Source organism: Erythrolamprus reginae, chromosome 10, assembly GCF_031021105.1.
Source record: "Erythrolamprus reginae isolate rEryReg1 chromosome 10, rEryReg1.hap1, whole genome shotgun sequence".
Lineage (NCBI taxonomy): Eukaryota > Metazoa > Chordata > Lepidosauria > Squamata > Dipsadidae > Erythrolamprus > Erythrolamprus reginae.
In genome coordinates, this window is record NC_091959.1 from 21,015,563 (window position 1) to 21,042,802 (window position 27,240).

Below are 27,240 nucleotides of genomic sequence, written 5' to 3' on the forward strand. Positions count from 1 at the left end.
GTTGGGTGTTTTGATCAACTGTTATCAAGTTGTTTTTGCCTTCTAACAAACCATATATTTTCTCCATAATATTCTATTCCTAACTTACTCTTTCGGGTCTTCCAACAGTGCTAATTTAACTGAACCCATCCCTCTTGCGGCTTAAACTCAGTAGTGAGTTTAAGTATAAGCTAAACAAGCTACAATTTAGGGCCTCACAATCCATGAAATTTCAGAATATCAATTTCCTGATTTTGCAAAGAAGTTCATTATTGGTTATATTAATAACAAATAATTCCCTCAACACTGTCAGACTTTCTACTAAATCTGCACTTCTATTCTACTAATTTTTCACATCATTCCTATCACCCATTTCCTCCCCTGTTGACTGTATGACTGTAACTTGTTGCTTATATCCCAAGATTTCTATTAATATTGCTTCTTCATTGCTTATTTGACCTCTATGACAATCATTAAGTGTGGAACCACATGATTCTTGACAAATGTATATTTTATTTTATGTACGCTGAGAGCATATGCACCAAGACAAATTCCTTGTGTGTCCAGTCACACTTGGCCAATAAAATTATATTCTATTCTATTCTATTCTATTCTATTCTATTCTATTCTAAAAGCAGTCCAGATTACCTATATTTGTCATCACTTTGTATATATTAATGTACCTTACAATTATTTTAAAAAGTAGACTTAAGTATCATTGCTAGGGTATCTGTATTATAATCTATGAGGTCGAGGCAGCTAAGTAATCAGAATTTAAGCACTAAATACTTAAAATGATTTGTACTTTTCACTTTAAATATTTTAGTACTAAATAATGAAAAGACATATATGTTTTAGTTTTTTTGTGGCAATCCAAGGTCCCGTTTTAGTGTGCACTTTCTGGTATAACTTTCTATAAGGGAGCCTTCAGCAAGTACTTCTACCACTGTTGGTCTTTGTCTCCTTCCTTTTTTCTTTCACCTTTCCTAGTATTAGAGACGTTACATATATTTAAGGTGTATTTAACTTTAAAAAAGATGATTGAAAAAGGTCTGTTAACATTCTTTAACTACTGAAAGGATGTCATGTAGAAAGAAGCTTTCTCCCTTCCTTCAGAGAGCATGACACAGAATAATAGATTCAAGTAGAAGAACATGCCTATTGAATGCTGGAGGGAGAGAGAGAGAAAAAATCTTGACAGCCAGAGCAATTCAAGAGTGGAACCAATTATCCAAAGAAGTGGTAGGTTCCCGTTCATTGGATCTCTTCAAGTGGAAATTAAACAACTATCTGTCTAGAATGCTTTAATTTGATTCCTTCGTTGAGCAAGTGCTCAAGATTAAATGGTCTCTTTGGGTTCTGTGACACTGCTCCCCCTTCCCCACGATTCCGTCTATTGAGCTCAGTGTTAAAATCTTTGAGAGACCATGAGTTAGCTGACACTTTACCTGTCAGTGTTGTCCACCCTGTCCCGCTAGGGCAGATTGAATCTTAGTAGGCTCTAGGTTGACTCAGCCTTCCATCCTTCCAAGGTCGTTAAAATGAGGACCCAGGTTGTTGGGGGCAAAATGCTTACTCTATGTAAACCACTTAGAGGGGGCTGTAAAGTCTAAATGCTATTGCTATTACTAACTGGCATGATAGACCATACAATCTGTGCTGAGTTTTTGGTGTAGGATAATGCGCCTTCGTATTGTTGATCAGAACTATAATGTTCAAGGCTGTTGCATTGAAATAGAAACATAGAAACATAGAAGATTGACGGCAGAAAGAGACCTCATGGTCCATCTAGTCTGCCCTTATACTATTTCCTGTATTTTATCTTAGGATGTGTTGTGGTTCAGCCTGAGGCTGCTCAGGGACCGGCTGTGTCTCTGCTGGCTCCAATTGCTCTGCTGGAGCAATTAAAGAAGTATTATCAGCACTGAATTAGGAACAGCTGGGTTTGGGTGTGGTCCTCCTTAGCAGGGTTTAAAAGGCAGGCAAGCCCTTGAAGCCATGTGGAGTGTTATCAGTTTGGAGTTGTGTTATCCTGTCTTGTTTCTCGGCATCTCTGTTCCTGGCTTGTGGCCCAGCAGCTTTGGAAGACCCGTGGGAGGTGTAGGTCTGCTATCTACAGCCTCGGCTTGGCAGCAAGAATTCTGTATTGCTGCATGGACTTTTGCCTTCGTGGATATATCTGAAGATACAGCATTTTCCTGTTTGTAAGGACATTTTCTGTTACCTGTGTTTTTCTTGAATTTTATAAAACTGCCTTTCCTTTTACCAGTGTGTCTGGCTTCTCTTTTTGGGTTGGTATTGGCTTCTGGAGTGACCCAGACACAACAGGATGGATATATGTTTATCCCAGACATGTTTAAATCCAGTTACTGTGGATTTACCAACCACGTCTGCTGGAAGTTTGTTCCAAGCATCCACTATTCTTTCAGTAAAATAATATTTTCTCACGTTGCTTCTGATCTCGCCCCCCAACTAACCTCAGATTGTGTCCCCTTGTTCTTGTGCTCATTTTCCTATTAAAAACACTTCCAGCCTTTGTAACCAAAAGCAGGGTAAAGGAATGCTGGATAAATTATCTGAGGTTCTTCACTTTATGGAAGAATTCACCTTTATCTAGCGCTGAATAAACAGGTGACCTCAGAGATCATTGAACTGTGCCTCTTTGTTCATGTCAGGCCACACCTAGGTTTCCTGCTTGACAGTATTTCTGCAATTTTTGAAAAGTAAAGTAAAATTTGATCATTCGTGGTTCGAGGGATGGAGCAATGGATAAGATGAAAAGGCACATTAAGTTAATGAAGATGCTTTTTACATTCGTGATAACGCCATGGGGCTTGTTAGAGAATATTTTGAAGAGAATTTAAAAAAAAAACCCCAACCCTTTGAAGACAGTTGCAGACAATCTCCTTCTATTGTGCCTCCAAAAATAATTTCCCAAATACCATGTTCTGAGTCTATTTTTTCCTCTCTGTTGTTCATTGCAGTTACAGTAGGAACGATGTTGGGCATTAACGGAGCGATGGAATTGCTCTTCCAAGTTATCACACCATATACCAAGAAGCATACCATCACAACAAGGTAGGTTGAGAAACTCATAAAGTACCACCTTTAGACATATCAGATTGAGATCGAGAAGAAGGGTTGCCTAAGACCATGGGATAAGACAAATTTCCCATGGTGTTAGGAACTAAAGCTTCTATTCTGGCACCTTGGAACATAGTTTTACAATTTGACCAATCAGGCGTATACAGTGGGGGTGTCCCTCTGACCTTGCTGCCAATCAGCTTAAAGCTCTCTTAGGAGAATTGGCACTAGACTTATGGTTGGGGGTCCCCACCACATGGAGAACTGTATTAAGGAGTTGCGGCATTAGAAAGCTTGAGAACCACTGGTAGATGGAAACAAGAAAAAAGGAAGAATATTTTGGCTCTTGATGCTCTATTTTTTTTTCTTGAATCCTGAATATTGTAATTTAAATACCATCTTGTACAGTTGATAGGAAGAGAGTTATGTATTGGTCTGGGATTATGAGTGTCCTAAATCAGTTTCGTGACTGTGAGCCCCATTTTTAAAAAAAAATATTTTGTCAAGTACGTGTTTGATAATATACATTAGTATAACATTATTTGAATTCATAAAATGGGTACAAATAAAAGGGAACATTTGAACAGGGACAGTAGACTTGTGCACGCCGCTTACAGACGTCTTAGCGATGAGGTGAGGTTGTCAGTAGACAGTCTAAGGCAGGGGTCCCCAAACTTTTTACAGAGGGGGCCAGTTCACTGTCCCTCGGACTGTTGGAGGGCCAGACTATAAAAAAAAAAACTATGAACAATTCCCTATGCACACTGCACATACCTTATTTTAAAGTGAAAACAAAATGGGAACATACTATTTAGAGGGAGGGAAGAAGTCTGAAATTCATATATGTTTATGTTTTGTTTTTAATTTTCTTTTGTTAACATCTGATTGGCTATAAAAGGTTTTCTTGGCTTATAGAAAAATGCATAAAGAAAGAAGGAAGCACTTTGGCATAATGGTTAATAAGTTCGAAATATAATTGGTGTACTTTTGAAGGAACATTAAGGAGGGAATTTAATTGAAATAAAATGAATGTAACTGGATGACAAAATTAGAAAAAAAACCTTTTTTGATGATTGATATTAGTTACTAATACCGCATTTTTTTTCATTGAAAATTAGATGGTACACTGTGTTGTTTGAATGTATGCTAAGAGAAAATTAAAAAAGAATTACCCTCCCCCAAAACAGTCCTTCCTTCCTCTGTCCCTCCATTCATTTCATCCTTCCTTCCTTCCTTCCTTCCTTCCCTCCCTCCCTCCCTCCTTCCACTTCTATTTCCCTCACCCTCTTTCCCTTTTTTCCCCTCTCTCTCTCTTTCCCCCCTCTATCACAAAACCTCTGTGCCAGGCCATGAACTTGAGGGGGTGCGTCTCTTTCTCTGCTGAAAAAAGGAGACTCCCCACAAGTCAACTTATGGGAAAGATGGAGAGAGGGCGAGGTGACAGCTCTGGTGTAGGCACAAGTCTACACCGCTCTTACCCCAGGGCGCTGCTTCTGCGTACAGGTGGCAAGGCCATCCAACCGCTGCCTCTTGTTTCCTGGGGGGGAGTTGCTTCCTGTTTCTTCCTGATGGCGGGAAGAATATCGGTAGGAGTGGGCGGAGCGTGGTCCCCAGACACAGCCGAAGAAGCTGGGCAGGGCTCAGAGCCCACGGGGGTTTCTCCCAGCAGAAAGCAGATCAGCTGTTGGGCGGGAGAAATGGCGCCGGCTCTAGGAGTTTGTTTCATCACCCGCGGGCCGGATAAATGACCTCAGAGGGCCGCATGTGGCCCCCGGGCCGTAGTTTGTGGACTATAGAGAAAGAAACCATAGAGTCAGGTAGTGAATTCCAGGCATTGACCAGTCTGTTGCTGAAGTCATATTTTCTGCAATCGAGTTTGGAGCAGTTCACTTTGAGTTTGTATCTGTTGTGTGCTCATGTATTGTTGTGGTTGAAGCTGAAGTAGTCGTTGACAGGTAGGATGTTGTAGCAGATAATTTTATAAGCTATGCTTAGATGAGACTGAAGACGATGTAGTTTTCTAAGCCCAGAATTTTAAGTCAGGTGGTATCAGGTGCGAGCAGAGGAATGGAGGACTTTTCTCATAAAATATCTCTGGACACGCTCTATTGTATTATTGTCCGATATGCAGTGCGGGTTCTAGAAAGAGGAGCTGTATTCAAGGATTGTTTGCTGGATGGATAGCCTCTTTGGATGTTTGTGCAGGGTAATGCTCATGTCATCTTATATACCTGTAGGGGCTAGGGATTGGATCTGTGATTTTCTGCATGCAAAGCATAAACTCTACCCCTTTGCTGCAAACTTCCCTTTGAATGACACCATACAAAATACTGGACATTTGGGGTAACTTTAATGTTAACTGTTGAAATGGATGGATGTTGCCTTGTGGATTTATCCCATTTTTGCTGGCTGGAAAAACAGGGAAAAAATGCTCTACCTATACACATTTCTGTGTTCATTTTCGATTCTCTACAAAATCTCTTTATATAGATATATATATTTAAATGCTATATGTAAATACTCTAGGTAGCTATTTAAATATGCCTTCTGTATCTCATTTTGGCATAATTGCCAGGAACCACACCAGAACACTTGTAAAATCAGGATAGCTAAATTAGAAGCTGTATTATAAAAAGCAACAATGGTGTGTGTGTGTGTGTGTGTGTGTGTTTAAGATAAATTGGAGGTGCTGAGTTGCTGGAATGTTTACCTAGGACAATGTTGAAACAGAAGAAATGATCTCTCCTGCTTTAAGATAGAAAAGGGATAAATACCTAATGTTGATAACCAACAGAATAAGTGTATGTCCATAGTACTGTGGTACCTCTGTACGCCTCTACTTATGAACTTTTCTAGAGAAGTACCAGGTGTTCAAGATTTTTTTGCCTCTTCCCAAGAACCATTTTCCACTTACAAACCCAACCCTCCGAAACTGTAACCGGAAAAGGCAGGGAGAAGCCTCCATGGGGCCTCTCTAGGAATCTTCTAGGAGGAAACAAGGCTAGAAAAGGTGGGGAGAAGCTTCTGTGGGGTCTCTCTAGGAATCGCCTGGGAGGAAACAGGGCCGGAAAAGGCAGGGAGAAGCCTCCATGGGGCTTCTCTAGGAATCTCGTGGGAGGAAACAGGGCCTCCACCCTCCCTGTGGTTTCCCCAATCACACTCATTATTTGCTTTTACATTGATTCCTGTGCGAAAAATTGCTTCTTCTTACAAACTTTTTCTACTTAAGAACCTGGTCATGGAACAAATTAAGTTCATAAGTAGAGGTACCACTGTATTACTTAAATTTAACCATAAATCAAATGAATCCTTCATTAGGTCCATAAACCAGCATACACTTCATATCTGAATTACAGGAGATATACAGTAGTTGAATCCCAGCGACCAGTTAGATCCCACAGAGTTGGCCTTCTCCGGGTCCCATGGACTAAACAATGTCGTCTGGCGGGACCCAGGGGAAGAGCCTTCTCTGTGGCGGCCCCGACCCTCTGGAACCAGCTCCCCACAGAGATTAGGATTTCCCCCACCCTCCTTGCCTTTCATAAACTTCTTAAAATCCACCTCTGCCGTCAGGCATGGGGGAACTGAGACATCTTCCCCAGGCCTATATAGTTTATGTATGTTATGTTATGTGTATGTCTTTTTAAATTATGGATTTTTAGGTTTTTAAATATTAGATTTGTATTGTACATTGTTTTTTACTATTGCTGTGAGCTGCCCCGAGTCTACAGAGAGGGGCGGCATACAAATTTAATAAGTAGTAATAATAATAATAATAATAATAATAATAATAATAATAATAATAATAATATTGATTTTTTTTTAATGCACCAAGACAAATTCCTTGTGTGTTCCATCATACTTGGCCAATAAAATTCTTGTCTGTTCTGTTCTGTTCTATTTTGTAAGTTTCTGAGCAAAAAAGGGTGGTTCCAGAGTTGAAGAGATGTGGAGAGAGGTGAGATGGTGAGAGGAGGTAAAAAGTTAAACTGTAAAAACGCTTTTTGATTTCCCCAAACAGAAAAAGGATAGAGGATGTAACTCCGAGTCTGCGGAGAGGGGCAGCATACAAATCTAAATAATAAATAAATAAATAAATAAATAAATAAATAAATAAATAAATAAATAAATAAATAAATAAATAAATAAATAAATAAAACATGGACAAAATCCAGTTGAACTAGCTATCTCTGGGATGGAGGAAGATGTTGTGATCTCAGATCCCAACTGCTACCCAGGAAGTCTATCTTGCATTTGCAACTATTTGGAAAGCCTCACTGACAGTGATTCTCAGCCACGGCAATATTGAGATAATGTGGATTTCAACTCCCAGAGTTCCCCAGCTGTGCTGTAGGAGTCCACAAATCTTAAAGTTACCGAGGTTGGGGATCACTGCTCAAAAGTCAGATCAAAACTGTACAGTATTTCTTTTCCTGTGAATTCAGTGCCTCCTTCCCTTCTCCTTTTCACCACCAAGACTTAAATCTGACCTGGCTCCCTTATAGGAAGCTAAAATTAGCTATGCAGCTGTCTGCTCCAGTCCTATCCCTAGCTAGTTCTCAGAGAGAGATTTGCAAAGCATGTACACATTTTAAACAAGAGGCACAGAGATTTCAGGTTGCTTAGACTGTAATTGCTTTTTCCCCACTCTCACGGTTCTGAAAAAGAAAAGGTACCAAAAGGTACCACGTGATCAGGGACATAAACTGGTGGGGTTTTTTGGGTGGTTGTTGTTGTTTTTTTGCTATACAAACAATTTTGCAAAAAATGTGACCACTACAAAACAATTGTTTTGTAAAAACAAAATATTGACATGCATCATACAAAAAGTCTAGCATTTTTTTCTTCTTAGAAATAAACTGTTCCACTGGCTGCATTTTTTTAATAGATTAGGAAAAGACAAAGAAGAAGGTATCTTAGATTGGCATGGCTTACGGCTCTCTAGTGTCCTGAAATGCTGCATTTGCAATGAGGGTGATGATAAATATAAATATTTCTGATGGTTATTAAGTGATCCACACTGTTTTCTTCAGCCTCCTCTTTTGCCTCTTCAGCCCTCTGTTTCATATCATGCCTCTAAGAGACCAGTTAGATCCCATGGGGTTGGCCTTCTCTGGGTTCTGTCACTAAGCAGTGCAGGTTGGTGGGCCCCCAGGGAAGGGCCTTCTCTGTGACTGCCCCAGCTCTTTGAAACCAAGTATCTCCCCCCAATGTCTGTACTGATCCCACCCTACTGGCTTTCTGAAAGGCCGTGAAGACCTGGCCTGGGGGCTGTGAGTGTTAACACCTATTTACGGCCGACCTATGATTCCCTTGATATGTATGTGTGTAAGATTGTTTAATTAAGTTAAGAGTCTTTTATTGTTTTTTAATCATTAGTTTAATGGGGATTTCACTTTTTTTTACTATTTAACATTTGTCTTTATTGTAATTGTATCATATTTTTATTGTTGTAAGCCCCCTGAGTCCCACAGGATTGGGCGGCATATAAGTCAAATAAAAAATTAAATTAAATTAAATTAAATTAAATTAAATTAAATTAAATTAAATTAAATTAAATTAAATTAAATTAAATTAAATTAAATTAAATTAAATTAAATTAAATTAAATTAAATTAAATTAAATTAAATTAAATTAAATTAAATTAAATTAAATTAAATTAAATTAAATTAAATTAAATTAAATTAAATTAAATTAAATTAAATTAAATTAAATTAAATTAAATTAAATTAAATTAAATTAAATTAAATTAAATTAAATTAAAAGTTTGTTTGACGCACCATAGTGTTTTATTGTGCACTATGTTTCAAGATTTAAATTATGTTTTATGAACCACTACCTTTTGGGATCATACAATGCAGCATTTGCAGCATTTGAGTGTTAGTGTTGTTAGTACATGGTACTCACCTGTATTTGGGGTTGCCGTGTATTTAAACTGCCAATTGTAGTTTGTAACTCTAAAGAAGTAATATGCCTTTAAGAACTTTGGCTGGTTGGCCACAAGAGGGCGCCAGCACTCTCTCCCTGAAATGACACTATTCATTCATTCTTTGCCTTTACCTTTTTGTGCTGCTATGTGTGGTTTGTTATCTATTTCTGCTTTGTGCTTGTATATATGTATATGTGTAAACAATACTTCTTAGAATACTAAGTCTGTGTCTTTTACTGGCTGCACCGAGACATAGTAACAAGTGTTTTTTTAATTTGTAATTTGTAATTTATATTACACACAAAGACATTACAATAGCAAATGAAACAAGTACAAATAGAGAGAAATAAACATACAAACAAAAAAACCAAAACAAAACATATAAACAAAACATTTGGGAAAAATAATTCCCCCACTCTTTTAGAATGTTCAATCGGAGAATTTTCCCTCATTGCTTGTTATTGTTTTATTAACGTATTGCTTTGCATTGCAATTAATTATTCCCATCTTTCATCAAGATATCGAAATGGCATCCATACATATTCCCTCTGCTGTAGTTCCACAAGAGTAATCCCAGATGGTAGACTGAGCCTATAGTTTTCCTGCGGATTTCTTTGGATAGGGAAAAAGTGCCTGTGGAGATTTCCAATCATCCAGGTCAGGGGTCCCCAAATTTTTTACACAGGGAGCCAGTTCACTGTCCCTCGGACTGTTGGAGGGCCGGACTATAAAAAAAACCTATGAGCAAATCTCTATGCACACTGCACATGCCTTATTCTAAAGTAAAAAACAAAATGGGAATGTGCTATTTAGAGGGGGAGGGGAGAAGTCTGAAATTCATATATGTTTATGTTTTGTTTTTAATTTTCTTTTGTTAACATCTGATTGGCTATACAAGGTTTTCTTGGCTTATAGAAAAATGTATAAAGAAAGAAGGAAGCATTTTGGCATAATGGTTAATTCGTTAGAAATATAATTGGTGTTGTACTTTAATTAAATTTAAGTTAAATTTTTAATTAAAAGAAAATGAATGTAACTGGATGACAAAATTTGAAAAGAAAGTTTGCAACTTTTTTGATGATTGATATTAGTTACTAACAAAATACCGTATTTTATTCATGGAAAATTAGATGTGCTCCTGTCACTCACCCGCGGGCCGGATAAATGGCCTCAGCGCGCCGCATGTGGCCCGCGGGCCGTAGTTTGGGGACCGCTGATCCAGGTCATGGTTGTCCCAAAGCTGCTTTTTCAAAACGCAACTGAACTTTCTCCCAGAAGACATTTCCCTTCTCATCCAATAAGCTTCTTCACTTCTGATTGAATGGTGGAGGATTCCGTTCTACACCATTGAAGCAGAACTGAAGAAGCTTCTTGGATGAGAAGCAAAATATCTTCAAGGAAAAAAAATGAAAGTCCAATTGCCTTTTTAAAAAGCACCTTTGGGTAAGGATAGGCTTGAAGCTATTCAATATTAACCTTTATTCTGATACTAAGCGCAGCAAGTCTTCATTGTCACTGAAAATTCCAAACTATCCAAGATGTATGCATGTATGTAGGTAAATAGATATAGTACATGATAGATAGATAGGTAGGTAGGTAGGTAGGCAGGCAGGCAGGCAGATAGGCAGGTAGGCAGGCAGGCAGGCAGGTAGGCAGGCAGGCAGGCAGGCAGGCAGGTAGGCAGGTAGGCAGGTAGGCAGGTAGGCAGGTAGGCAGGTAGGCAGGTAGTAGGTAGGTAGGTAGATAGATGGAACGAAAGAGAGAGAGAGAGAGGGAGGGAGAGAAGGAGGGGGAGAAGAGAGATTATATATAGACAATCCTTGTTTTCTATTCCTAAAACTCTTTTCCATGGTTACTTCTGGCACAGGCATTAGGGATTAATTCACGAGATTAATTCCATCTGAAGCTCACAGAAGCAAAACAGAATGACAAGATATGGTAGGATAGGAGACAGGTGACTCATAATCACCACTAAGCTTCAACGAGGCCCCTTTTGTAGCTGGGAAGCCATGTTGAATCCCAAATAACAAAATCTTGTCATAACCCTTTTCTGTGATTATGGTCATTGAAATGGCTAAAAAGATGCTATTACTCCCACCAAAAATTAGCAGAGCCTTGCTGGAGAGACAGCTGCAGGAAGCAGTGCATCTGTTGGGCCCACTTAACATTTTTAGCAAATGAACAATTTGCTGGCCCCATTAGCAGATGGTACAGGAAGCAACAAAGAACCAAACAAAACTGTAAACAAGACAGACAGAATTAGATGCCTAATGTTGCTTCTGCACCCACGAAAATGTGGAATGTTGTTAGTGGCAGGAAGAGCAATTGCTCTAATGAACTTCATCAGGTTGGGGATTCTGACAACTCTGAGTAGCGAGTGGAAGGGGTCAAGCTATTTTCCAAGGCACCTGAAGGCCAGACAAGGAACAATGGATGGAAACTGATTCAACTTAGAAATAAGGAGAAATATTCTGACAGTGAGAACAATCAATCAATGGAACAGAGCAGGCAAGGGTTCCTCTTCACTGGTGCTACTGGATCGCTCCCGGTGACTGGCGCAGGCACGCTCATGTCCAGATTCAGTTTCCGCACATGCGCCAGAAGTGAAATCTTGTGTGAGGATACATGCAAGAGTGAGATTTCGATGATATTTTTGCTTCTGCACATGTGCAGAAGCAAAAACTCAACAAAAATTGCCAAAAACTCACTCACATGCGCGTCCTCATGCAAGATTTTGCTTCCAGTGTATGCGCAGAAGATGACTCTTACGCCAACTTATACGTCCGCCTGCCGGTCAGCTGGAGCTATGTGTGCAGCTCCATTTTCGCTACTGGGATGCCGTATTGCCCCATACCGGCTGCAACCCACTACTGGAACAGAATTTGCCTTTGGAAGTTGTGGGAGCTTCATCTATGGAGGCTTTCAAGAAGAGACTGGACTACAATCTGTCAGAAAAGGTGTAGGGTCTCCTGCCTGGGCAGGGGGGTTGGGCTAGATCATGGTGGGTTCCTCCTGGTTCAGACCCATGACCCGCTGGTGATGTCACGATGATATCACCAAACCGTATTGGTCAGTGCCGGTCCATGGGCACCGCCATCTTTTTTTTACTTTTTAAAAAACTTTTAAAAAAAATTTCTTCTAAGCATGCACAGAAGCCAAGTTCTGATGCTATGCAGGTGGTCGCCATCTATTTTATTGGGTTTTTTTTTGCCACATGGCACTGGAGGAAGTGAACTGGCAGCGAGGTAGGTTGGAACCCACCTCTGCTTCCAGGGTTCATCTGTGCGAGGAGGTTAGGAGAGGCCAGGCACCCTAACCCTTGACCTGAGTGACATCAATTAGGCCATGCCCACCCAGTCACATGACAACAAAGCCATTCCCACCTAGTCACATGACTGCCAAACAACTCCCAACCAGTCACATGACCATCAAGCCACATCTACTGTCACATGACCATCGAGCCATGCCCACAAAATAAGCCACACCCACAGAACTGGCAGTAAAAAAAAATTAGAACCCACCCCTGGACTAGATCAGTGTTTCCCAACCTTGGCAACTTGAAGATATCTGGTCTTCAACTCCTGGATGGGGAATTCTGGGAGTTAAAGTCCAAATATCTTCAGGTTGCCAAGGTTGGGAAACACTGGACTTACAAGATCCCTTCCAGCTCTGTTAATCTGGTAAAACATGACCTGGTTATAGAATCATGGAACATAACAGTCGATAATGTGTTGAAAATAATTCATTCTAACCGTTTGTCAAGGCAGGATTCCACTGCTAAAGTCTCCCCCGTGCTGATCATTAGGAAAATATCCTGACATCTCTCTAAAAACTTGCTCTCTCATGATTTAAACTCATTGCTTTCTGTCCTGTCTTCTTGCAACAAGTCTGCTTTGTTTTCTATCTGACAACCCTCGGTATATTTGGAGACAGTTCTCTTATCTTTTCCAATGCCTCCAATCATTTCTCAAGCTTTTTCCTTCCAGGCCCCTTGTCACCTTGACTGATCTCCTCTTGGGTACACTCCAGTTTGTTAACGTCTTTCCCAAAATGCGGTGCCCGGAATTTTGATCGGATTGGATTTTGTCTTCTGTTGTTATCCACATTACTTTTGAAACGGTGGCATTATAGTATGTGTGGCTATTGATTTTTCTGTTTCTTATTTTTCTTTACGTTTCCACCCCTCCCCCTTTAGATGGGAATGTGTGATATTTTCACAAGGGGCAAATATATTTTAGAACAAATGAAAGCTCTGTTGTAATCAGCCCCACAATTGCAATCAAAAAGAAGGCTGTTAAGTCTGGCAGATACATGTAATGAATGGTTTCGGAAAGCAAAAGTATCAAAGGAAAAAGGGTTTTAAATGCTCTTTCTCTGTGTATTGACGTTCTCAAGGAGCAGCTAGACAAAAGTAGCTTATAAAATAAAATTCAGCCACTACATTTATGTTTCCAAGTTTCTTCCAAGCGACAGCACTCATCATAACAAAAAAATATATTAACACTGTATAGTAATGGAATCCTATCTGCTTTCAGTTCATGAATTACCTTGATTAGCATTCAAGATATTTCCATTACTTATCTCTGGTCATAAGATCATTTTTCATATTATAATTTACATTAATGAACACATCTTTTTGCCATCCATCTTCCTCTTTTTCCACCATTTGAGAAGTCTGGAATAGGTTTGCCAGGAACTTGCTTTCTTTTAATTTTATAGCGTGTTCTGATTTAATTTAAAGAAAAAAACCAAAAACCACCTCCCAAAACCTTGGACTTCTGCTTTCCATTAAGGGCATTAAGGCAACATTTGCTAGCTGCAGTCACTTCTGCTGTTGCATTTCATATTTATCACGATGATAAATTAAATGCACAGGTAGATTTATGTAATGAATATGCAGATTCATCAACATAAGACAAAAATCTTGGAGGCAGTTCTTTGTTTCTCTCTTAGAACTTATTCTTTCAGCTTCATGAGTTGCTTCCAGAATGTTTAAGAATTAAATGCATCTTGACTGTTTATTTTTGGTGATGCAGCTCTTTCCTTTTGGAACAACATCCTCCTCGATTTCCAAATCTTCCTTTTTTTCCCCAAGATGTGCTTTTTCAGGGACAAATGAAGATCACACTTCTGCCTCTGTTATTAATGGTTTTAACCCTGTTCCACTGGAATTTTGTAAATTGCTTGGAGTTTCCAGAAGTAGGAATAGCAATAGCACTCAAACTTATATACCACTTCACAATGATTTATAGCATTCTCTAAGGGGTTTACAAAGTCATATTGTCCCCAACAATCTGGGTCCTCATTTTATCCATCTTAGAAGAATGGAAGGCTGAGTCAAACTTGAGCAGGACAGAATTGAGAATAGAACTGCTGGCAGTCAGCAGAATTAACCTACAATACTGCATTCTAACAGGAAGGAAGGAAGGAAGGAAGGAAGGAAGGAAGGAAGGAAGGAAGGAAAAACACTTAAGAGTTATAGAAACATAGAAACATAGAAGACTGACGGCAGAAAAAGACCTCATGGTCCCTCTAGTCTGCCCTTATACTATTTCCTGTATTTTATCTTACAATGGATATATGTTTATCCCAGGCATGTTTAAATTCAGCTGGAAGTTTGTTCCAAGGATCTACTACTCTTTCAGTAAAATAATATTTTCTCATGTTGATCTTTCCCCCAACTAACTTCAGATTGTGTCCCCTTGTTCTTATGTTCACTTTCCTATTAAAAACACTTCCCTCCTGAACCTTATTTAACCCTTTAACATATTTAAATGTTTCAATCATGTCCCCCCTTTTCCTTCTGTCCTCCAGACTATACAGATTGAGTTCATTAAGTCTTTCCTGATACGTTTTATGCTTAAGACCTTCCACCATTCTTGTAGCCCGTCTTTGGACCCGTTCAATTTTGTCTATATCTTTTTGTACGTGAGGTCTCCAGAACTGAACACAGTATTCCAAATGTGGTCTCACCAGCATTCTATATAGTGGGATCACAATCTCCCTCTTCCTGCTTGTTATACCTCTAGCTATGCAGCCAAGCATCCTACCTGCTTTTCCTACTGCCCGACCACACTGCTCACCCATTTTGAGACTGTCAGAAATCACTACCCCTAAATCCTTCTCTTCTCAAGTTTTTGCTAACACAGAACTGCCAATGCAATACTCAGATTGATGATTCCTTTTCCCCAAGTGCATTATTTTACATTTGGAAACATTAAACTGCAGTTTCCATTGCTTTTACCATTTATCTAGTAAAGCTAAATCATTTACCATATTACAGACCCCTCCAGGAATATCAACCCTATTGCACACTTTAGAGTCATTGGCAAATAGGCAAACCTTCCCTACCAAACCTTCCCCTATGTCACTCACAAACATATTAAAAAGAATAGGACCCAGAACAGACCCTTGTGGCACACTGCTTGTAACCTGTCTCTGCTCAGAATACTCACCATTAACAATAACTCTCTGATGTCTACGCTTTAGCCAGCTTGAAATCCACTGAACTATCCAGGGATTAAGTCCAATCTTCACTAATTTATCTATCAGCTCTTTATGTGGAACTGTATCAAAGGCTTTGCTGAAGTCCAGATAGGCAATATCCATGGCACCACCTTCATCCAACACCTTTGTGACATAGTCAAAGAAATCAATGAGATTAGTCTGACATGATTTGCCTTCAGTAAAGCCATGCTGATTTGAGTCCAATAAGTTATTGTTTTTTAGGTGCTGATTTATCCACTTTTTGAGTAGAGTCTCCATCATTCTAACTATAACTGATGTCAAGCTAACTGGCCTGTAGTTACCAGCTTCTTCTCTACTGCCCATTTCACAGTGCTATATAGTCCTTTCTAAGGGGTTTACAGAGGCATCATAGTGCCCCCAACAATCTGGTCCTCATTTTATCGACCTCGGAAGGATGGAAGGCTAAGTCAATCTTGAGCAGGTTGGGATCAAACATCTGGCAGTGGGAAATAACTTAGCCTGCAGTACTACATTCTAACCATCGCACCATCGTAGTCAATAGCAATAAAGAGGAATATTTTGCTCAGAGTTGAAATGAGGGGTCCTTGATGTGCTTTCAGCTTAGTTGTTTTCTTGCAGATGTTTTATGACCCAAACTATAGCAGTAACAACATCAGTGCTACTGATATTTATGATGATGGTGACAAAAATTGGAAAAACAGGCTCAGTCCTCATTGGCTGACGGATTGAAGATGCTACCTATTTTGGATCATGAAACGCCTGCAAGACAACAAGCAAGCCCAGAGAGTAAAAAGGACCTCTAGTTTCTGGAAATGCAATTTTAAGTAAGAAAATAAAAGAGCAAAAATCCAATCCATATGGCAGGCAAATGTGCGTATCATCAATGCAATGGGGAAGCAAGGCCTTATTTGTGTTGGCAGTAGACAAGTTCATCTGGTCTTTCCTTAGAGGCATCATAATATGCATTATTACACTGTTGCACTAATGAAACACAATGTAATTTGTAGTTTGTATGATTGGCATGATGTCATGATATATATAGTTTCATAGTGACTTCATGCAGTCCAGCATTCTCTATATCCAAGAGATGGCACTGTCTGCTTTTTAAAAAATCTCTATTTTATTTTATTAAAATATTTTTATGCTGCCCATTTCCCTATGGCTCTTTCTTCCTTTTGGATCTACAGTATATGGAATCCAGGAAATTTATATGGAAGTGAAGATGGCATGATTAGAAAACAGAATCTCTTCTGAAGTAGTTGGGTCTCAAAGGATGTGATTCGGCGATAAATGTTAAGATTGTGCTGATTCCAATGTCTCCGCAGTTATGATTGAACATTTATGTCTCTGTGTTTTCAATCCATAGTTCCTTATTAATGATCCATTATTTGAAAAAAATCAAAGGTGCATTTTGCACCTGGGTTCAAGATAGATACTCATGCAATATTTAAAGCTTAGCAGTAGCCAGTTCCATAGACAACCCCTATGCTTGCGCTTGGCATCTGAAGCTTTTTAAAGATATGTCTATTTATCTCCTCTTATTTTAAAGAAATGGCTATTTGGGAAAGACAAGGAAGAGCAGGGTTATTGTACAAAGCTCAAGATTTTCTTGGCTCCCAAGCCATAAGGTCTCAGACAAAGCTAGCTATTGGAAAAATGATTGATACATCCTGGTTACACTTGACTGAGTAAGGTAATCCTGTTTGCCATATTTCCTCTCTTTTTTGTTGGATTGCTGCATAAAGATTAGCTAGCAGAGCACATCATAACTCCAGAGAAAATGGATATGCAGCAGAGGTGGGTTTCAGCAGTTTCTGCCCAATTCTGGAGAACCCATAGTGGTAATTTTGAGTAGTTTGGAAAATCGGTGAATATCAACCCTGACTAGCCCTGCCCCAATCCGTTCTCTGACTCCCGAGTCCCAGCTAATTGGAAGGAAATGGGGATTTTGCAGTATCCTTTCCCTGGAGTATGGAGGGAATGAAGATTTTGCAGTATCCTTCCCCCAGGAGTGGGGAGGGAATGGAGATTTTGCAGTATCCTTCCCCCAGGAGTGGGGAGGGAATGGAGATTTTGCAGTATCCTTCCCCCAGGAGTGGAGAGGGAATGGGGATTTTGCAGTATCCTTCCCCCAGGAGTGGGGAGGGAATGGAGATTTTGCAGTATCCTTCCCCCAGGAATGGGGAGGGAATGGAGATTTTGCAGTATCCTTCCCCCAGGAGTGGGGAGGGAATGGAGATTTTGCAGTATCCTTCCCCCAGGAGTGGGGAGGGAATGGAGATTTTGCAGTATCCTTCCCCCAGGAGTGGAGAGGGAATGGGGATTTTGCAGTATCCTTCCCCCAGGAATGGGGAGGGAAAAGAGATTTTGCAGTATCCCTTGGAGTACAGAGGAAATGGAGATTTTGCAGGATCCTTCCCCCAGGAGTGGGGAGGGAATGGAGATTTTGCAGGATCCTTCCCCCAGGAGCATAGTTCTCTCTAAGCTGAGCAGTGAGCAATGGCTCACTTAAAAATCATCATCAACTCAGAGTTTTTCAAACCTGCCCAGAAGCCAAGAGGAAAAGAGTGAGAGGGAAAGAGTGCCGCCCAGTCCCGAAGGGACTGCCGCTCAGACACTATACTTTTCCGCCCATCCCCCCCAAAAAATAGAGGGAACACTGCCCAGGAGTGGGGAGGGAATGGAGATTTTGCAGTATCCTTCCCCCAGGAGTGGGGAGGGAATGGAGATTTTGCAGTATCCTTCCCCCAGGAATGGGGAGGGAATGGAGATTTTGCAGTATCCCTAGGAGTACAGAGGGAATGAAGATTTTGCAGTATCCTTCCCCCAGGAGTGGGGAGGGAATGGAGATTTTGCAGTATCCCTAGGAGTACAGAGGGAATGGAGATTTTGCAGTATCCTTCCCCCAGGAGTGGGGAGGGAATGGAGATTTTGCAGTATCCCTAGGAGTACAGAGGGAATGGAGATTTTGCAGTATCCTTCCCCCAGGAGTGGGGAGGGAATGGAGATTTTGCAGTATCCCTAGGAGTACAGAGGGAATGGAGATTTTGCAGTATCCTTCCCCCAGGAGTGGGGAGGGAATGGAGATTTTGCAGTATCCCTTGGAGTACAGAGGGAATGGAGATTTTGCAGTATCCTTCCTTTGCCACACCCACCAACCCATGCCATGCCCACCAAGCCACACCCACAGAACCGGTAGGTTTTTGTTTTGTTTTTTGAATCCCACCACTGATATGCAGAGAATGGGGCATGCACCACTGCAACTAAGAGATGACACCAGTCACACCAGATGACAGTTTTGGCCAGCAGATGACAAGACTCTTAGCTCTTCAGGTGCCACCAAAGAACAATCCAAACACTGCTAGAGAAAGTGTTCTAATGGCTGGCTCTTTTGATGCCAAATTAACTTGCAAACTCTGGGATGCAACATCTTGCACCTTGGTTTGAAGCTCACTTAATAGTGGGAAAGAAGTAACCAAATGATTAGAGTTCTCTGAAATGAATAACTGCAATTTCTAGGGCTATTTAGCTTCAAAAGAAAGTCATTCAGAAGGGCAGAAGAGGGTGGAGTTGTATAAAATGAAGAGTGGTCTGAAAAAAAGTGTTCATATGCAATTATTACAGAATGGCATCCTTGTATGTTAAATGGCAACCAAGGACTGATAGAGGAATGTGTATTCAAAACATGAAAGTTATAACTACCCCATACAATGACAGCAGCCATGCATGACAGCCATACAGTGGCAGCTGTAAAGGGGGACTGAATAAATTTATGGAGGATGAGTTCATCAATTGCTAACAGTCTTCATCATTACATTGGTATGCTACTTCTTAAAGAGCAGCATTGTTTAAATGTTATCGGTGACAGGCATTAGAAGAAGGCAAACAGTTTCTGTGTGGGTAAGATTCTTGAATGCATTTGATTGACTAGTGATAACTAGTGATAACCCAGAACATTGACTTAGGGGAGCCGTTGGCATTTTGGAATGATGCATTTTTCTCACGGAAGGATGTTGAGTTGCAAACATGTAGTTCCAATTCTAGATACAATGGTACCTCTACTTAAGAATGCCTCTACTTATGAACTTTTCTAGATAAGAACCAGGTGTTCAAGATTTTTTTGCCTCTTCTCAAGAACCATTTTCCACTTACAAAGCCGAGCCTTTGAAACTGTAACCGGAAAAGGCAGGGAGAAGCCTCCCTGGGGCCTCTCTAGGAATCTCCTGGGAGGAAAAAGCGCTGGAAAAGGCAGGGAGAAGCCTCCGTGGGGCCTCTCTAGGAATCTCCTGGGAGGAAACAGGGCCAGAAAAAGCAGGGAGAAGCCTCTGTGGGGCCTCTCTAGGAATCTCCTGGGAGGAAACAGGGCCGGAAAAGGCAGGGAGAAGCCTCCGTGGGGCCTCTCTAGGAATCTCCTGGGAGGAAACAGGGCCGGAAAAAGCAGGGAGAAGCCTCCGTGGGGCCTCTCTCGGAATCTCCTGGGAGGAAACAGGGCCAGAAAAGACAGGGAGGAGCCTCCGTGGGGCCTCTCTAGGAATCTCCTGGGAGGAAACAGGGCCAGAAAAGACAGGGAGAAGCCTCCATGGGGCCTCTCTAGGAATCTCCTGGGAGGAAACAGGGCCTCCACCCTCCCTATGGTTTCCCCAATCGCACACATTATTTGCTTTTAAATTGATTCCTATGTGAAAAATTGCTTCTTCTTACAATCTTTTCTACTTAAGAACCTGGTCACGGAACAAATTAAGTTCGTAAGTAGAGGTATCACTGTAGTAGAATGGAATAAGCTGGAAAGGACCTTGGAGATTTTCTGAATTTATTGTACAAAATGGGCAAGTTGGAAGCCTTGACTGCCTCCTGTGATGCTTAAACTAGAAGAAAATTGTTGTACAATATCCCATAAATTTCAACAGGAATCTATTATTGATTAGATGATACATGTATTTTGGGAATAAGAATCAGAGTGAAAGACTGATGTTTTCAAAACAATGACGTGGAAGGAAATGCTATGAAATGAAACAAGAACTGCTTTTGATTAACCATATGATTTGAGTATGACTCAACATTTTTTTAAAAAAAATAGTTGAAAACTAATGGCAATCCATTTTCTTTCTCTTTCTTTCTTCCTCTCCTGTTCCAATGTTAACCGTCTAGGAAATAGAAACAGATGACATTGTCTTCATTGATAAATATATCTCTTTTGGTAGACATGTAGTCTCAAAAGACTAATTTGAGGCAGTTCTGTCTTACTTTCTAAAAGATGGCAGGGAAAGATAATGGAGGCAATTCTGTCAGATGGGAAGACAGTGATCAATAGCCAACCCAGTTTGTCTCCTGACTGAGTCCTTTGTCATAGCTATCCCAACATCTATTAATAAACGGAGCAGGGTTTTTGTTGGAGAAGATTTAGCATTTTTCTTCATTGTTCCCTTGACTACAAGATGGGCATAAGCCTAGAATTATCAAGGTTAAGTTAGAAGAAGTTTGATTTTAGTTGAACGTTTGGAGGAATGTCTTGGTTACCAGCTCAACTCAGTAATAGAACGGATTGTTTGGAATACACAGAAAATTCTGCTGGAGGTTTTCAAGTAGCCAATGAGTTGTTTTCACAACACCTAAATAGGCAATTGATGCACAGGACTTAAACATTGTCAAGGCAAAATAGAATCTGGCATTCAAAATACAATGCAGTCACTTCAAGATGATCACCTCCTTTCAGTTAAATATATCACAAAATAACTCTTTCCTTGAGTCAAGTCGACTTTGACTCCAGATCACTCCAGCTCTCTACATGGGGCTACCTTTGAAAAGTGTTCGGAAACTTCAGATCATGCTGAATGCAGCTGTGAGAGCAATCATGGGCTTCCCAAGGTATGCCCATGTCACACCAACACTCCGCAGTCTGCATTGGTTGCCCATCAGTTTCCGGTCACAATTGAAAGTGTTGGTTAAGACCTATAAAGCCCTTCATGGCATCGGACCAGAATATCTCCGGGACCGCCTTCTGCAGCATGAATCCCAGTGACTGATTAGGTCCCACAGAGTTGGTTTTCTCCGGGTCCCATCGACTGAACAATGTCGTTTGGTGGGTCCCAGGGGAAGAGCCTTCTCTGTGGCGGCCCCGAACCTCTGGAACCAGCTTCCCCCTGAGATTAGAACTGCCCCCACCCTCCTTGCCTTTCGCAAACTCTTTAAAACCCACCTCTGCCGTCAAGCATGGGGGAACTGAGATAACTTCCCCAGGCCTATATTGTTTATGTATGGTATGTTGTGTGCATGTTTTTTAAATTATGGGTTTTTAGTTTTAATTATTAGATTTGTACTGTACATTGTTTTTTCTGTTACTGTTGTGAGCCGCCCTGAGTCTACGAAGAGGGGCGGCATACAAATTTAATAAATTAATAAATAAATAAAATAAATGTGATATTTTAGCGACAATTCAGGACATTGTGTCCTTCTGACATGCTTGTTGATTTTTCAAATCTAATCTACAATCCTGTTGATGGCCTGCCATTTAAATTCTGACTAGGTGTTATTTGGCTCAGCCTTGGTAGACTTCTACCCATGTCAAATTCCAAATTGTCGTCTCAAGGTCTGCCGTAATTACTCTTCCTATTGGAAGGAAGGAGCTGATTTTCAGGGTTGACATGACTTACTTAGTTGCCAAGAAAGTAGTATTGGCAACTAACCCTTTTTACTTGCTCATCTCCTAGTACATGTCTCTGCCCCATTAAATCAAGGTCATTTTGAGAATCGGCTCCTTTGACTGTTGGGATTTCAACTATTTACTAAGCCAGCTAGCATGTAAGTAACAAGATACACATTGCTATTTATTTCACTTAATGCCAACTCTTGGGTTATTCAGATGAAAGTTGATCAAATGTCCCAGCTGATCTTATTTGGGAAGAATGCCAAATGATTCTCCATCAGAAATGGGACTTGTATATCTTTTCTGAACTGGGACTTAAACTTTTCTGCTACTTTTAACAAAAATGTGGTATATAATCATTAATGAATAAGAACCAGTCATGCAATCCTTCAAAGAACTGTCAATCTAGTTAGAAGGCCTTCTCAAATTTAATAAGGGGAGCGAGTGACAAGAGTTTCTGGTCCTAGGGATGCTTCATAGGGTTATGCAGTGCTTTGAATTTGATGGAGTAAAGGTGCTTCAGGGCACATAATGCATAAACATAATGCCTGCCTGTAACTCCTTAAGCCAATTAGAGTTTTCCCCAGGATCACACTGGAACTGCATGACCCTGGAAGAAGAAGACGACCCAGCTGCTTTAATAAGATATAGACGAGTGCAATGTGCTTGACCCCACATGCTTTCTTTCACTTTCAGATCCCAGATAGTGAAGAGCACTGATGCTTCCTTGATCATTTTTTGATACGATCACTTATGCTTAGTTTCAAAGGATTTCAGCAGTTTTTGTTCCTCCAGCAATCAAAGTTATCAAAGCTATTCATCTTTCCTTAACACTTAGTAAATGTAACAGGTTGAAGGCCAAGGTGTTCTGACCTAGGCTTCCTGATAATTAATAAAGCAGAAATGGAGTCCCCAAAATCTCTTTTTATTTCAATGGCTGTGAATTATGTTCATTCCCAACTGTAATAAGTCCCAAGGATGTTAATGAGTCCAACAGAAGTCTTTTGGAAGAAGGCTGATAAGCACCAACCTTTATCTCTCTTGACACGCTGCCAAGACCTAATGGGCAAACAGAACACACGGTCAGAACAAAGCTGCTGAGACATGAATTGAATGGAGTTGCTTCTTGCAACGAGCACATCCATTGGCTCCACTTTTATATCCCATGGGAGAGACCAATCACCTCCAAGCCTTACTCCCAACTCGTCCTTTCCCGACTAGTCCTTTTCCTGTGTAACTATTCTTGCCTTTTGGCAGCTCTGCGCATGTGCGCATTGAGAACAGGCTCCCCCTGTTCCTCTGCCTTGCTCATGTCAGCCTTGGGAGGCTCTGGAGTCAGCATAGATCTCCCAACTGGCCCGGGCTGGATCTCTGCCAGGCTCCTTGCTGCCTAATTCTGCTGCCAGCCCCACAGACCACAATACAAGGGCCACTTTGATAGAAGGGGATTTGTGGTAGGAGAGAAAACCACAAATAGGACAATAAAATTTTGGATGTCTCCTTTTATTTTCTAACTGGGATGGAAATGAAATCCCAGCAGGTGACAGCCCCAAGCTAACCTTGGTTGATTTCAAGAATGCTGACAGAAATCAGGGTTCATTTGCTTTTGGACTCCAGACTATCAAGAAATCCCAAAGCTGGAGTGTTGACTAAAGAAATGCGGGGAATTAGTTTGGAAACAGACAAGAACAAATTATTGCTGTCAAGAACATAACATCTAGGTGTCTTTATGTTTACCTTTCCAATAATGCTTCTGTGGGATTTTAAGAAAAGATAAACCATTTGTCTGGAATTGTATATGGTCTCCTGCTTAAGCAGGGGGATGGACTAGAACAGGGGTGTCAAACACAAGATGTGGTTAGATCTGGCCCAAGATGTGGTTAGATACGGCCTTTGGGGCCGTCCTGGAAAATGGAAGGAGCCGTCCTGCCTTGCTTTGGTCCAGTCCACTCAATGTAACTAATAGTGTTAGAAAGGATCGTGAATGTATTGTGCATGGTTCCAGCAAAAACCAAGTTCTAAAATTTAAACACACTTGCCTAGCTGCAAGCCCCCTTTCCAATCCTGCACAGAATTCTGTTTAGAACAGAACATTCTGCTTTTAAAACAAAATTGGAAGGAACCTGCTTTCTTGTACTGTAGAGATAAGCCTGCCAACAAATACTTCTTTCCCACTTTAAACTTTCCTATTTTCCTGATACTGGAGTCTTGGTCTGCCCACTTTTTTTAAGATGAGGAAGCATGTGGTTTCTGAGTGGCCTCTGAAAAAGTGATCAATTAGATCCCAAAACTGAATGAAGCAGGGTGACGCTAAAACGATTTAAATTCCAACAATAAAAATCAAATCAGTCAACATTTCATGATGATGTACAATATGTTGAATTTTATTTTATTTTTCCTTCCGTTATGTTCCAAATTAAAGTTCACTGCCAATGGATGGTTTCGGATTTATGGATTGTGCAGCTCGTTTTATATCTCTGGTGGGGTAAATGCAAGATTAATCTCTTGGCTGCTATAATTAGGTTAGCCCCACACCCAAGAGTCTTAATGAAATTTTTCTGGGATCCTATTTGGGGAAAAAAATATAGCTAATAGCCCAAGGCATTTGTTAGAACCCACAATATCAATAAGATAGGCTATATGTCATGATATCATTGCATGCATGACACTTCCCAATCATTGCCTCATTTTTTATTTGATGAAAGCACATCATTAGTATTTGTATGGTGACATGACACATGCAATATCACCTGCCCATTTGCCTATTTTTTTGTGAATGCTAATGGATCCCCACAATCTTGAGAACTCTTGATGGTTTTGGACTGAAATTAATGTATTTCTGGGAGGCTCACAATTGCTATGTGTGTTTGTGCTATGCTACAAACTCAATAAGGGGTATGATGGTGCAGCTATTAAAGCAGTTGTCAAAGCCCAAATTTGAAACCAGCACTGGGTTGTTCCTGGTTCAGACTGGTTCTTAGAACTGGTAGCGTTGGTGGCAGGAGACTCAGCCCATCTGCCTGGGACACTTTTGAGCATGCACAGAAGTGTCGAGTGCATGCGCGAACTGGTTGTAAAGGGTTTTGGACCCAAGCACTGCCAATAGGATCAGTTCCAGTGAAGGCTGCAAAATTTTTTACTACCACACTGTGGGTGTTGCTTATTTTGTGGGTCTGGCTTTCTAGCCCTGTGACCAGGTGGGATTGGCTTGACGATCATGTGACTGGGGGTGGCTTAAAGGTCATGTGACTGGCTTAAAGGTGGCCAACTTGACGTCACTCATGTCAAGGGTTTGGGTTTGGGTTAGGGTGGGTGGGTGGCCTTTCCTCCCCTCAAAGAGATATAATTTCCCTCTCTATTTGCTATTACTGAACATCCAAAATATACAATTTAATTCTATGTATATATGCCATGTGTACATACATATTACACACAGGCACACAAAAATATACATTATCTACTATATAAACTGTATATATATGTACACATACACATACACACAGCTCTTCTAAAATTATACACATTCAACCTCATTTATTGTGATTAGAGAAACATATCCAGAGCCCAGAAGGGAAAAAAAGAAAAAAAAATCATTTTTTTTAAAACCGATTCTGCATACCTGACCAAAATGTTTCTGACGATTCTGCATACCTGACCATACCTGTAGGAGCCCATCACTGACGAGTTCCCATTTCTTGCCCCAGCTCCTGCCCACCTAGGATTTCAAAAACATGCAAACGTGAGTAGATAAATAGGTACCACTTCAGCATTTTCTGCTTGTTCGTATATAGTCATGCTGGCCATATGACCATGGGAAATGTCTTCAAATAACACTGGTTCCTTTAGTATGCTAAAAAATGGAGATGAGCATCATCCCTTACATGATGGGACAGGGGAAACCTTTACTTTTGCAAAGTCAATGTGTTCATTGCTAGGAGTTTCACATTGGGTGTTTGTGTGTGTTGGAGTTAGGGTTTCCTTTTTATTTTATGTTCTTAAGGTATGGTAAGCCTATCTTAGCTTACAATAAAGTTAGCGAGTTTCCTGTCCCACTATGATGGGAAATTAACATTGAGTGTGAAATCAATAGCAATAGCATGTAGACTTATATACTGCTCCATAGTGTTTTTGCAGCCCTCTCTAAGCAGTTTACAGAATCAGCCTCTTGTCCCCAACAATCTTCGGAGTCTTCAGAGAGGGTCGGCATACAAATCTAAATAATAATAATAATAATAATAATAATAATAATAATAATAATAATAATAATAACAATAATAATAATAATAATATAATAATAATAATTAGTATTATTATTGGTATTATTATTTTATTATTATTATTTAGATTTATATGCCGACCCTCTCTGAAGACTCCGAAGATTGTTGGGGACAAGAGGCTGATTCTGTATATAATAATAATAATAATAATAATAATAATAATAATAATAATAATAATAATAATAATAATAATAATTAGTATTATTATTAGTATTATTATTTTATTATTATTATTTAGATTTATATGCCGACCCTCTCTGAAGACTCCGAAGATTGTTGGGGACAAGAGGCTGATTCTGTATATTATAATAATAATAATAATAATAATAATAATAATAATAATAATAATAATAATAATAATAATAATTAGTATTATTATTAGTATTATTATTTTATTATTATTATTTAGATTTATATGCCGACCCTCTCTGAAGACTCCGAAGATTGTTGGGGACAAGAGGCTGATTCTGTATATTATAATAATAATAATAATAATAATAATAATAATAATAATAATAATAATAATAATAATTATTATTATTATTATTAGGCTCCTCATTTTACCCAGCTTGGAAGGATGGAAGGCTGAGCCAGTCTTAAGCCGGTGGTGAGATTGGAACTGCTGAACTACAGCTAGCTGAAGCAGCCTGCAGTGCTGCACTCTAACCACTGCGCCACCCTGGATGTTTTCACTTTGAGTGCAAAGTCAGACCATGTCCTCAGAGATATAGGAAGAGGAGACAACATTTGCATATGAAGATGAGCAGAGGTGGATTTCAGCAGGTTCTGGCCAGTTCTGGAGAACCAGTAGTGGAAATTTTGACTAGTTCGGAGAACCC

General features: G+C 40.1%; 1 protein-coding gene across 1 annotated transcript in view; it reads left to right on the top strand.

The window, feature by feature from the left end:
• Positions 1-27,240, top strand: part of AGBL1 (AGBL carboxypeptidase 1) — a 376,387-nt gene that overhangs the window by 11,109 nt on the left and 338,038 nt on the right. Inside the window, exon 2 of the mRNA XM_070763167.1 lies at positions 2,964-3,057. Within this exon, the coding sequence (XP_070619268.1) occupies positions 2,978-3,057 (80 nt within the window). The 5' untranslated portion in view covers positions 2,964-2,977. The remainder of the gene's footprint in view (positions 1-2,963; positions 3,058-27,240) is intronic.